The 13,556-nt window shown below is 44.7% G+C and overlaps 1 protein-coding gene across 2 annotated transcripts in view; it reads left to right on the top strand.

The window, feature by feature from the left end:
• Positions 1–13,556, top strand: part of LOC122943120 (coagulation factor XIII B chain-like) — a 447,010-nt gene that overhangs the window by 407,185 nt on the left and 26,269 nt on the right. For both annotated transcript variants that reach the window (XM_044300587.1, XM_044300586.1), the window contains exon 15: positions 11,417–11,596. In XM_044300587.1, the coding sequence (XP_044156522.1) occupies positions 11,417–11,596 (180 nt within the window). The remainder of the gene's footprint in view (positions 1–11,416; positions 11,597–13,556) is intronic.

Raw genomic sequence — 13,556 nt, 5'->3', positions numbered from 1 at the left:
TGACTGATGGTTCGGCCCCATTCAACTTCTGGGTCTCTAAATTGTCCACGTGGCCAGAGCTAGCCTTTTATGCCTTGGAGGTGCTGGCCTGCCCGGCAGCCAGCGTTTTGTCTGAACGTGTATTCAGCACGGCAGGGGGCGTCATTACAGACAAACGCAGCCGCCTGTCTACAGCCAATGTGGACAAGCTGACGTTCATAAAAATGAACCAGGCATGGATCCCACAGGACCTGTCCGTCCCTTGTCCAGATTAGACATTAACTACCTCCCCATAACCATATATTATTGGACTCCAGGGCACTTCCTCATTCAATCCTATTTTTATTTTCATTTTACCATTATATTGCGATGCTACCCAAAGTTGAATGAACCTCTCCTCTGCCTGTGTGCTAGGCCTAAATATATGCCAATGGACTGTTGCAGTGGTGGCTGACATGAAGCCTGATTCTCTGCTATGACATGCAGACTAATTCTCTGCTGACATGAAGCCAGATTGTCTGTTACGGGACCTCTCTCCTCTGCCTGGGTGCTGGGCCTAAATTTATGACAATGGACTGTTGCAGTGGTGGCTGACGTGAAGCCTGATTCTCTGCTATGACATGCAGACTGATTCTCTGCTGACATGAAGCCAGATCGTCTGTTACGGGACCTCTCTGCTCTGCCTGTGTGCTAGGCCTAAATATATGCCAATGGACTGTTGCAGTGGTGGGTGACGTGAAGCCTCATTCTCTGCTATGACATGCAGACTGATTCTCTGCTGACATGAAGCCAGATTGTCTGTTACGGGACCTCTCTGCTCTGCCTGTGTGCTAGGCCTAAATATATGCCAATGGACTGTTGCAGTGGTGGGTGACGTGAAGCCTCATTCTCTGCTATGACATGCAGACTGATTCTCTGCTGTCATGAAGCCAGATTGTCTGTTACGGGACCTCTCTGCTCTGCCTGTGTGCTAGGCCTAAATATATGCCAATGGACTGTTGCAGTGGTGGGTGACGTGAAGCCTCATTCTCTGCTATGACATGCAGACTGATTCTCTGCTGACATGAAGCCAGATTGTCTGTTACGGGACCTCTCTGCTCTGCCTGTGTGCTAGGCCTAAATATATGCCAATGGACTGTTGCAGTGGTGGGTGACGTGAAGCCTCATTCTCTGCTATGACATGCAGACTGATTCTCTGCTGTCATGAAGCCAGATTGTCTGTTACGGGACCTCTCTGCTCTGCCTGTGTGCTAGGCCTAAATATATGCCAATGGACTGTTGCAGTGGTGGGTGACGTGAAGCCTCATTCTCTGCTATGACATGCAGACTAATTCTCTGCTGACATGAAGACAGATTCTCTGTTACGGGACCTCTCTCCTCTGCCTGTGTGTGTGCTGGGCCTAAATATATGCCAATGGACTGTTGCAGTGGTGGCTGACGTGAAGCCTCATTCTCTGCTATGACATGCAGACTGATTCTCTGCTGACATGAAGCCAGATTCTCTGTTACGGGACCTCTCTCCTCTGCCTGTGTGTGTGCTGGGCCTAAATATATGCCAATGGACTGTTGCAGTGGTGGCTGACGTGAAGCCTCATTCTCTGCTATGACATGCAGACTGATTCTCTGCTGACATGAAGCCAGATTCTCTGTTACGGGACCTCTCTCCTCTGCCTGTGTGTGTGCTGGGCCTAAATATATGCCAATGGACTGTTGCAGTGGTGGCTGACGTGAAGCCTCATTCTCTGCTATGACATGCAGACTGATTCTCTGCTGACATGAAGCCAGATTCTCTGTTACGGGACCTCTCTCCTCTGCCTGTGTGTGTGCTGGGCCTAAATATATGCCAATGGACTGTTGCAGTGGTGGCTGACGTGAAGCCTCATTCTCTGCTATGACATGCAGACTGATTCTCTGCTGACATGAAGCCAGATTCTCTGTTACGGGACCTCTCTCCTCTGCCTGTGTGCTAGGCCTAAATATATGCCAATGGACTGTTGCAGTGGTGGCTGACGTGAAGCCTCATTCTCTGCTATGACATGCAGACTAATTCTCTGCTGACATGAAGACAGATTCTCTGTTACGGGACCTCTCTCCTCTGCCTGGGTGCCGGGGCCTAAATATCTGAGAATGGACTGTTCCAGTGGTGGGTGACGGGAAGCCAGATTCTCTGCTATGGAACCTCTCTCCAATTGATTTTGGTTAATTTTTATTTATTTAATTTTTATTTTAATTAATTTCCCTATCCACATTTGTTTGCAGGGGATTTACCTACATGTTGCTGCCTTTTGCAGCCCTCTAGCCCTTTCCTGGGCTGTTTTACAGCCGTTTTAGTGCCGAAAAGTTCGGGTCCCCATTGACTTCAATGGGGTTCGGGTTCGGGACGAAGTTCGGATCGGGTTCGGATCCCGAACCCGAACATTTCCGGGATGTTCGGCCGAACTTCTCGAACCCGAACATCCAGGTGTTCGCTCAACTCTATTAGTGATGTTTCATTCAGCTGCTTATTGCAGTGTTAGTAGATACCCCTATATTTTATTTGAACATCATAATATATCATTTGTTATTTTGTTTTAGCGCCCTTTCCTTATATATATGTATCTAGTGTTTATAAGGACGCATACCCATTACACCCTATTCATTTTGTTAGTTTGTAATAGAAACTACCCATAAATGACCTCATTTTAAAAACTACACCCCTCAAATTTTTCAAAACTCAAGTTAAAAACTTTGTTGACCCTTGAGGTGTTGCACAAGAATTAAAGGGAAATGGAGGTGAAATTTCAAAATTTAACATAGTAACATAGTACATAAGGCCGAAAAAAAAGACATTTGTCCATCCAGTTCGGCCTGTTATCCTACAAGTTGATCCAGAGAAAGGCAAAAAAAAAAGGGTAGATGCCAATTTTCCCCACTTTAGGGGAATAAAAAATTCCTTCCCGACTCCAATCAGACTAACTCCCTGGATCAACGACCCCTCTCTAGTAGCTATAGCCTGTAATATTATTACGCTCCATTTAGATTTTTTTGCTTCAGATTTTCCATTTTCTTCTATTTTCGCTGTCACATAGCAAGGGTTAAAAGGAAAATAAACCTAATTATTTATTACCCTGATTCTGCAGTTTACAAACATTCCCAAAAATGTGATCAAAAACAGATGCATGAGCACATGGCAGGGTTCAAAAGGGAAGGAGTCCTATAGGGCTTTTGAAGGACAGATTTTGTAGTATTGGCTTTTGGGAGCTATGTCGCATATGAAGACACCCTGAGGTACTCCTACAGTGTAAATCCCCAAAAAGTGACCCCATTCCAGAAACTACACCCTCAAAGAATATTTTTAAGATGTGTAGTGAGCACTTTGACCCATCAGGCGTTTCACTGAAAAATTTGCTTTATACCCACATTTTTCACTTTCACAAGGGGTAACTGTCACGGATGATGTTACAGATAGCTGGAACTTATAAATAAACATCCAACTGGCTTGATCCCAAACTAAGGAGCATATGGGTGATCCCTATAAAACCCTAAGAGCTCTCCATGACTTCTATGCCCATGTAAGGGTCTCAATGGTAGACGATTGCATGCTCGCGTACCTAAGACTGTGTGACACCTGAAGACCCTATAATAGTGAGGGGACACGACCACCGGCTCCCTGCACTTAATACGGACGGAGTCGGGGTCACCTAGAATCAAGCCAGCAAGGAAACACAAATAAAGAAAAAGAGCAAACAGCAGCAGCAGCCTCCAGCAGTGAACACTTCATCCAGGAAGTAGTATAAACCGCGAAGTGAGGCAGTATGGAAGGGAATATAAAGGGAGACAATTAGTCTAAATAGGTGAAACTGCACTCCTCAAGAAATATTTGAAGGTGTGTAGTGAGCACTTTGACCCATCAGGCATTTCACAGAATTAGGAAAAATTAAATTTTTTCCAGAAAAAGTTGCTTTACATCCACATTTCTCACTTTTCCAAGGGTTAACAGGACAAAATGCATGCCACATTTTGTAACCTATTTCCCCCTAAATACGGTAATACCCAACATGTGCTTAAAGGGAGTCTGTCACCACATTTTAGCATGTTAGACCGTTAAAATAGGGTTATGTGATCCAGCCAGAACATAAAAACGGTACCTTTGTGGTAGAAAACAGACTTTTCAATTTGCAATACCTATTGCGCATGCGCCGGCTAATCCTGCAGATTTCGCGCCGTTTAGCCGGCGCATGCGCAATAGGTATTGCGATGCCCTGCCAGGAGCGGGCATCGCATTGCGCATGCGCCCGCTACGATTTGTACCGCACAGCCGCAGTGGAAAGGGACAGGGGAGGGGAGTAAACGGGCGGGCAGAGGCGCACGGAGGGTGGAGTTATCAGCCGTTTAGGAGGTGCCTGCCTGGGCTCCGAGGATTGAGAGACCGCCCTGGGCACTTGAGAGGGCTCAGAAGATAATCTTATAAGTTTGTTTTCTGCAAATTGAAAAGTCCGTTTTCTACCACAAAGGTACCGTTTTTATGTTCTGGCTGGATCACATAACCCTATTTTAACGGTCTAACATGCTAAAATGTGGTGACAGACTCCCTTTAAAGCCTGCTGTATGGGCGCACAGCAGGGCTCTAGACGCAAACTGCAAAATATGGATTTTGCAGGCCTGAATAAAGTGCCATGTTGCATGTTAATGCGGTCCCCATAAATTAGATACCCCAAGAAGGGACCCCTCTTTGGAAAGTGCACCCCTGTACGAACATTTTAAGGAGTGGCAAGGGTACTCTTAGGCAAACTGGTGTCTCACAGAAGGCAGAAACACTTATCCAAGGATTTAAAATCTCTCGGCTGTGAAAATTAGCAAAATATAACCAGACCCACATTTTTCACTTTCACAAGGGGTAAGAGGAGAAAATGCACCCCAGTATGTATTACCCATTTTCTCCCCATTCAGGAAACACCCCATATGTGATTGTAGCCTGCTGTATGGTACAGAGCAGGTAAACTGCAAAATATGGATTTTGCAAGCAGCCTGTCACGACCCTTGGTGATGGTCGTGACTCCTTGGGAGCCGCATGCAGGTGCCCGCGGTTTGGTGTTGTGTCAACCGCAGCTGGGGGCACTTAGTGGTTTGCCTCAGGTGCGGTTGCCGCGGACAACAGGCATGCGTGCGGTTGCCCTTGACAACGTGTGTTTGTGTGCACTTCCTTTGTCTGTTTGTTGTGCACGAGGTCATGTTTGTATGCACTTAGACACCTCCCTTCACTTGCGGTTGTCCGCGGCAACGTTTGGTGTTGTGTGCATGTGGTGGCAGTGTCTCGGCCTGCTGGCTGGTCTTCAGGACACGGTTGCCACGCATGCCTTTGCCGGCGGTAACAGGTGAGTGTGTTTGTGTGCTTTTCCCTTTGTGTGGCTTCACTACCTTCCCTGGTGTTGGAACGGTTAACTCCCTTTCTGTGTGTGTGAGACACTGGGTGTGTCTGTGTGGGTGTGGCCTCTTAGGTTTATAAAGCCTCAGTGTTTGGCATGTGTCAGTGGGTTGCTTCAGCCATGCCTAGCTGGAGCAGCGTCCTGTGTATATCACCTGCCAGTGGGGGCCACCCTTGTCATAGGTTTATCTGTGAAGTTTATGTCTTGATGTTCAGTTGATGTTTTCCTTTGTCTTTGTTTATTTGCAACTACAGATGTCCTGGTTACCTGTGTGTTATGTGTGCTGTGTCCTCTAGTTGTTCTGTGGACATTAGTAGTGCATGCATGGGTTCCAGTCAGCGTGGCTGTGACAGGTACGTGTGGAACTAGTTGTTCGCCTGTCATATCTGTATGTTGTATGTGTTTCCCCATTCCTTGTAGTTTGGCCAGTGAGACCCCTGTTCCTCCGTGTCCAGAAGGAACAGGCCGTCTTACCTTGACTCCTAGTTCAGGGACCGGTCGGAGGGTGAGTTAGGGATCCGAGGTTCCTGAGTATAGGCTCTCCTACCTTCAAGGTCATCCCATGCAGCTCGGAGTTAGGGTCAGGTTAGGGACGCGTTAGGAGGTGACCTGCTCCCTAATCCTGTTGTCCTGGCCGAGCAGCCTAACATCTTCTGGCATTGCACAGCTGAGGGTTATCCCCATCCTCAGCCGTGACAGTATGACCACAAGGGTGGCCCCCACTGGCAGGTGATATTCACATACTCAGTAAAGTATCTAAATAACTAAATACACTCCTAATGGAAGCTAAGAGTAAAGCCCTGAGTACTAAAGATGAATTTAGATATTTGTTTAATCCATATCCATCACTGGCATCTTTTTACGCCATTTAAAAAGTTCTTCAGAATAAAAATCCGGTCCCAGGAAGGTCAATTGTGGGCGTTGAGCAAATCGAAGCATCCAAAGTGGAATTTGATCCGAAGCTTAGGAAAAATCCGATTCGTTGCAAAGCTTTCCTCGCCCATCGTAGTAACTAGAGATGAGCGAATTTCTCAAAAATTTTATTTGGTCGGTCAGACGAATTTTCAGAAAATATTGATTTGATCTGAATTTATTTGTAGTGAATTGCATTAAAAAACAGCTATTTACTTGCTGCAGAGAGTCTGTAAAGTGGTGTAGAACACTGTGTCTTGCAGTAACACGCACAGGGTGTCTGCTGTGGTAGTAAAACACTACTGTTAGTCAGTATTACACACAGATGACAGGCATCGCTCTTATAATCACTGCACACTTCACTCGTTTGGTCAACTACGGTGCCAAAACTGACTAAATAACTCAAATATGAACTCAGGCTTACAGGTCAATGTTAGCATCTGTTAAACAGAACCATGCAGAGGCCCAAGATCCTACTATAGTGTGAAAGAGCACACTCCTTTTACACTGTTGTCAGCTGATTCCACATAGATGTCTACAGAACCTGTTCTAATAAACGCTTATACAAGTAGAGCCCCTCTCACAGAGTGAAGAGGGTGATCTGTCAGAACAATATCCCCCAAAAAACGGATCCTGTCAGCATTTGGTCAGTAACATCAGTTCTGTTGTGCGTTTCATTTTTCCTTCCTTCTGACAGATCAGAAGGGTCAAATAAATAAATGATGTCAACCAGGCCAAAAAGGCAAAATAGTGGCCCAGTCATGGAGTGGGGGGAGGGTGGGAACAGCATGAGAAGTCCACAGAGTGGCCCAATGACATAGTGGTGAGTTGGCAGCAGCATGAGGAGACCACAGAGTGGTAAAGCGGCATCAGCATGAGGAAACCAAGGAGTGGCCCATTTACATACTGGTGTATTGGCGGCAGCATGATGAGACCACAGAGTGATGATGTGGCAGCAGCATGAGGAGACCACATATTGGACCAGTGACATAGTGGTGAGCTGGCAGCAGCATGAGGAGACCACATATTGGACCAGTGACATAGTGGTGAGGTGGCAGCAGCATGAGGAGACCACAGAGTGGCCCAGTGCCATAGTGGTGAAGTGACAGCAGCATGAGAAGACCACAGAGTGACCAAGTGACATAGTGGTGAGGTGGCAGCAGCATTTGAAGACCACATAGTGGTGATGTGGCAGCAGCATGAGGAGACTACAGACTGGTGAGCTGACAGCAGCATGAGGAGACCATAGAGTGGCCCAGTGACATAGTGATGAGGTGGTAGCAGCATGATGGGACCACAGAGTGGCCCGTTGACATAGTGGTGAGGTGGCAGAAGCATGAGGAGACCACAGAGTGCCCCAGTGACATAGTGGTGAGGTGGTGGCAGCATGATGGGACCACAGAGTGGCCCATTGACATAGTAGTGAGGTGGCAGCAGCATGAGGAGACCACAGAGTGCCCCAGTGACATAGTGGTGAGGTGGTGGCAGCATGATGGGACCACAGAGTGGCCCATTGACTTAGTAGTGAGGTGGCAGCAGCATGAGGAGACCACAGAGTGGCCCAGTGACATAGTGGGGAGGTGAGGAGCAATACCAGTACCAGCTGAAGATGGTGGGTGGCTGTAAGAGCACTTGGCAGCAGGTGTGGCAGTGGAATGTGAGCGCAGAGGACCACCCCCAGTTAGACCTGCGTGAGGATGGGTGATAACGCACATAGGCAGTGGCCAACTGACAACATAGGATGTCTTGATAGTAGTTTAGTTTGCCCTTCATCTCAGCAGTTGTAAAAAAGGTCCCCATTTTGGATCGGTAGCGAGGGTCATTATGGAGAGCTAGTAATCATCCCTCTGGTGAATGGGGACATTTTGGCTGTCCCTACACAAGCAAGTGAGCATGCATCGGGCCATTTGCGCAAGTGACTCGGAGGGACTCCCTGCCTCCATCTCCACTGCATACTGCCACGGTGTGTCTGGGTCATCTGCCTCGTCTTCCTCATCACCCTATAGCTCCCCCGGCTTTTCCTGCTCCTCCTCTCCTGTCACCTGTGTAGAAAAAACACAAATTTCTCTACTTATTGCTTGTGCTCGAATGTCCTCCTCCTCTAGTTCAGTCCCCACAGGGCTCATGTGGCCATGAGATGTAGTCGCCACCTCTCCTGTTCCCTGGCTAGCCAGATTTAGCAGCATCTGTTGCAGGACATAAAGCAGTGTAATGACGTTGTTCATCCCATAGTCCTGGAGACTGACAAATAAAGTGTCTAAAGTGCATGCAAAGTTTCCTGGATTTTTCTAGGATGTCTTGCAGATGGGGTGAAGACTTCAGAAACCGCTTTACAACCATACTGAACAGGTGCACCATGCAGGGCACATGGCTCAGCCCTCATTGATACAGCGCCAACACCATGTTTTTCCCGTTGTCGGTCACCATGGTTCCCATTTTAAGTTGTCGAGGAGAAAGCCAGGATTCGATTTCTTGATGAAGGAGTTGGAGCTGTTCCTCCCCTGTGTGACTCTGTTTGCCCTGGCAAACTAGGTGCAGAACAGTGTGACATTGCCGTGCCCTTCACATGTGGTATGCTGGAGGAGCACTGTGTATTGTCCCTGCAGTAGAGGCTGAGGACACGGTGGAGGATGAGGAGGCAGATGCGGACATTGTTGCAGTACCAACGGCGTGAGAACTTAGAGGCAGAAGCGGCGTCACCTGGCCAAGTTGCTGGTGTGGCTGGGCAGGAACCACATTTACCACATTGACCCAGTGGTCCGTAAAGTACATATATTGTCATTGACCGTAGTTACAGCTCCACATGTAGGCGCTGCCGTGCACTTTGGCAGACACTGGCAGGCTCAAGTACTGGCCCACCTTCTGTTCTACATATGTGTGCAGGGCTAGTACTGCCTTTTTGGAAAATAAATTATAGCTTGGGACTCTCCACCTCGGCTCGGCAGAAGCCATCAGTTCTCTGAATGGTGCAGTCCACCACTTGGAAAGGGGGGACTGCAGCACCAGGAACTTGGCCAGGAGAACATTTAGCTTCTGCGCCATTGGATGAGTGCACACATACTGTTATCTCTTGGCAATCGCTTTGGTGATCGATTGCTGAAGGAATGACTGACAAAGAATAGGAGTACGAGGAGCAGGAGCATCAGGAACAGCAGATTATGGGAAGGACAGACAGCTCCCTTCAGCTGAGGTGGTGGAGCCTGCATGAAATTGGATACATGCCACTGGGTGATGTAGCGGTTGCTGCAGCAGGCTGGACCACCATATCAGAGCAACAGTTCTCCCAGGCCACTTTATGGTGACCCTGCATGTGTTGACGCAGGGCCGTGGTGCCAACCTTGGCACCCTAACCACCTTGGCAATGTTCACCTCCTCTGGCGGCCTAGCAAAAAATTGCCAAACCGCTGAGTATGGCATTTTCCCCCCAACACTCTGCGCTGACTGCCTGCTAACGCTGCCTCTGTGAACACCCGCACCGCTACTATACCGGCTGGTAGGCTCCTGTGAAGTAACTTAGGCAGGGAGGAATCATGACTTCAGATGGAAAAAAAGACGAATATTCTAATAACCAAATATATTCGATGTAGTGCTATATATTATTTTTTTCAAATATTCATAATATTCTAAAGCAAGAATATATAGCAATATAGTGAATATTCACAAAAAAACAAATGTAGAACAATTTAGCTAATATAGTGGTATAATATTTGTTTTTAATAGTTGTAATTTTTTTTTTTATCTGAACTTCAGACTATTAGACAAAGAAGATTATAGCACTATATTAGCTAAATTGCTCTATATTTGTTTGTTTTGAATATTCGCTATATTGCTATATATTCTTGTTTTTGAATATTACGAATATTCTAAAAAATGAATATATTAGTTTTCTAGAATATTCGTCTTTTTTTTTTTTTTATCTGTACAGTTCCACTTTGGCATACTCCTCCCCGACAAGCGTCCCCATCACCATGGGAACGCCTGGGGGTTAGAATATACCATTGGATCTGAGTTTTCACGATCTCATTGATTCTCATTACAAAAATTCTCATTACGAAAAATTATCATTACAAAAATTCGCAATCAACACTACTCCCAACAGAAATTCGATGAATATTCTACAAAATATCACAAATTCGAATATGACCCCTGTCGCTCATCACTAAAAACAATCCCATATATGGTTATGTGAACGGAAAAATAAAAAAGTTATGGCTCTGGGAAGATGAGGAAGAAAAATGAAAATGCAAAAATGAAAAAGCCTTGGGTATTCAAAGGGTTAAGTCACCAGTTCTATTTTAATACAAGAAAAAAAATTAGAACGCAAATATAAATTTGACATTGTGAAAATAGGTATTGGCCAATGGCTGTTGGCTACAAAGCATAAGCTTTCCCAGAACCCTGAATGGCAATATTTTGTAGCTATGTTTCACTACTTTATATGTTCATTATCACAGAATCTTTGTGACTATTTTAAATGGAATCTGTCACCTCAGACCAGTTGTTATTAACTACAATACTACATTAAGACTTCTGCTTCTGAGTTCAGATCAGCCTATTCTCAACCTCGTTTCCATGCTTCATGTCCACAAACCATCTGTGTAATGCATTGAGAGGATTCCTCTTGGAGTCCTCTTCATCATGTTTGTGTACTCCATGTATTACACTGATGGTTTGTTGGCACACTGTGTGGGAGTGAAGGTGAGTATAGAGATACAAATGGCTGATATGAGCTCAGAGGTACTATCCACGTGGTACTGTAGTTATTAGGACTTATCTGATGTGACAGGTTCCTTTCATCAGAATATACTCAGTTTGAATCGAAAGGGCCCTGATTTTCCTGACTCTGAGCGCCTTCTCCTAGGATTATTTCCAAAGACAGCATTTGTAATTTTTTTCTTACAAACAATCCAAAAATGTACCCTTTTTGGTCACAGATCTCTTCTGATTTGAAAATTGTGGCCACCACGTTGAACAAATCATGTAGTAAGTTTTTTATTTGGAGAAATTTCAGTCTTTTGGGAAATTTTTAACAAATTTAATTTGTGTAGAATCAATCCGCTCATTCCTTGTGCCTAATGAATACACATCAGTAACAATGTAAATTAATATTTATTTTCCAGGTTTTTGTGTATTACAACAATCGACTATGACTGCCAATAATATTCATTACAATCTGAGCACTGTAGTGGACCATGGTCAAAAAATCCTATTTCAGTGTAATGACGGAATGATGGCAGAAAATAATCTTGAAGCCAAATGTGAACAGAAAAAGATAAACTATCCGAGATGTACTGCTGCAAGTAAGTCTTCTGTATATGCATGCACTGTACTTGACATTCACTAAACAATTACCACAATTAGACTGTTTATAAATGGCACTCTACTGACAGCAAGGAAGGGGAGCACTGCTTCCCAATGTTCATATTATTTAATTTCTCCGCTTAAGGCATTCATAACATTTTTCATATAATACATTTATGGGAATACTTATTTTAATAGGTAGAATACATGGACATTAATTACCTATATACTGTGTGTAGATTTGACAATGAAGCTTTCAGAAATAATATGCATTTTCTATCTAACAGTATTAGAGCTGAGCCAATTTCTTGAAATTCATTTTGTCTCCAATTCATACAATTTTTGAAGAAAAAAAAATCAATTAATCTTCAAATCAGTACTTCATAAATAGCAGTTGCTTCAATTCCCCTGAAAATTGGTATATGATATAACACCTCTAGTCACCCTAGTCGATCTCTAGTCACCCTCTAGTATCTCTTTTTTTATTTTGTATACATTTTTTGCAGTTTTTCTCCACTCCCTAAGATCTTGAATGCAATAACAGCAATAGCAAATAATATCAGCATGACACTGTCATACATAGCTATGGGTAAATGCTTGTTTGAGAGTGTTAAAAAACAGCATGGTTTAAAACACACTGCGATGTTGCATGTGTTATGCTTTTTTATACTACAAAGCTCACAAAAAATTTCTGTTACTGGGGGCAGGTGGTATTTAAACACAAGGTGTTATGGAAAATAGACAGTGGCTTGCTAGTACCGAGTGTCCAAAAATTTGGATTTAAAGAGGAAAATGCTTGCCCCTGTGTATATACACACATTAATGTCAAAAGAAAAAAGGCTCCTTCTGCACAAGTATCCAAAATTATGCTTTAACAAGGACCGAATGCCTGCCCGTATTTCTAAATGCACAAGTGATAATTGTCAGAAGAAAGATTGTCTTTTTCTGCACGAGTGTCAAAAAATGGTGCATTATCGGTGGCAGAAGCCTGCTCATATTTATACATGCACAAGTGTTAATTTTTAAAAGAAAGAGTGGCTTGTTCTGAATGAGCCTAGAAAAATTCTTCCTTTTGGTAGTGGCAGTATGGGTAACAAGGGTCTTCAGATATGATAACGGTAGGTGTCGGCAAGTTGCATACAGAGTTTTTCCTAGTAATAAAGTAATTTGACTTCTCTTTTGGCAGGAAGAAAAAATTCCCCCATTTTGCTTTGATAGCAAAGGTCTAAAAGCATGGCTATCCTTTAATCATCAGACTGCTTGATGTCAATGATATGCCTTTCAGTGAATAAGAAAAAGAGCATACATCTTGCCATTCTGGCCAGTGTGCCCAAAGAGCCAGTTCTTTCTGGCTCTGCCCTCCACTGAGACAGTTGGGTGTCATCATAACCTGTGTCATCATCATCAGCATTCTCCTTCTCCTTCACCTAGGACTTCCGTGACATTGTAGCGACAGACCTATTTTGTCTCTAAGTTCATGAGAGCATTCCTTGTCACGTAAGAATGGCTGAAATGCAAGAAGAGTCTCCTGAACATTGCAGCACATTGTGCAAGCCACTGTTCTTTTATAAAATGCATTGCAGAACAAGATTAATGAAATTCGTCATGCAAGGAGCATGTGTCATTTCCCCCAGGTTCAGGGTGGCCATAATATTGAGACCATTGTTGCTGACCACCTTACCTAGTTGGAGTTGGCTGGGTGACAGGCAGTGGGATATTTGCTGCTTGATGTAGTTTAGCAACTGCTTACCTTTATAGCTACTCTCGGCTAGGCCAATAACTACAACATTACATGGCAACACTTGACTTATGATAGAAAGGAAGAGGTCTGGAAGTGACGATGTGCCCTGCTGCTTTTGGGGACAAGAGTGTCTATGTAAGAGGAGGTTCAGAAAGTGGATACATGCCTGCTCTGGGAGCCAGTCCGACAAAATCGAATGTGGTCAATTGTACCAGGCC

This window comes from Bufo gargarizans, chromosome 7 (genome assembly GCF_014858855.1).
Source record: "Bufo gargarizans isolate SCDJY-AF-19 chromosome 7, ASM1485885v1, whole genome shotgun sequence".
In the NCBI taxonomy this organism is placed as follows: domain Eukaryota; kingdom Metazoa; phylum Chordata; class Amphibia; order Anura; family Bufonidae; genus Bufo; species Bufo gargarizans.
Note: the sequence above shows the minus strand (reverse complement) of the source record. Positions and strands in the feature narration are given on the sequence as shown.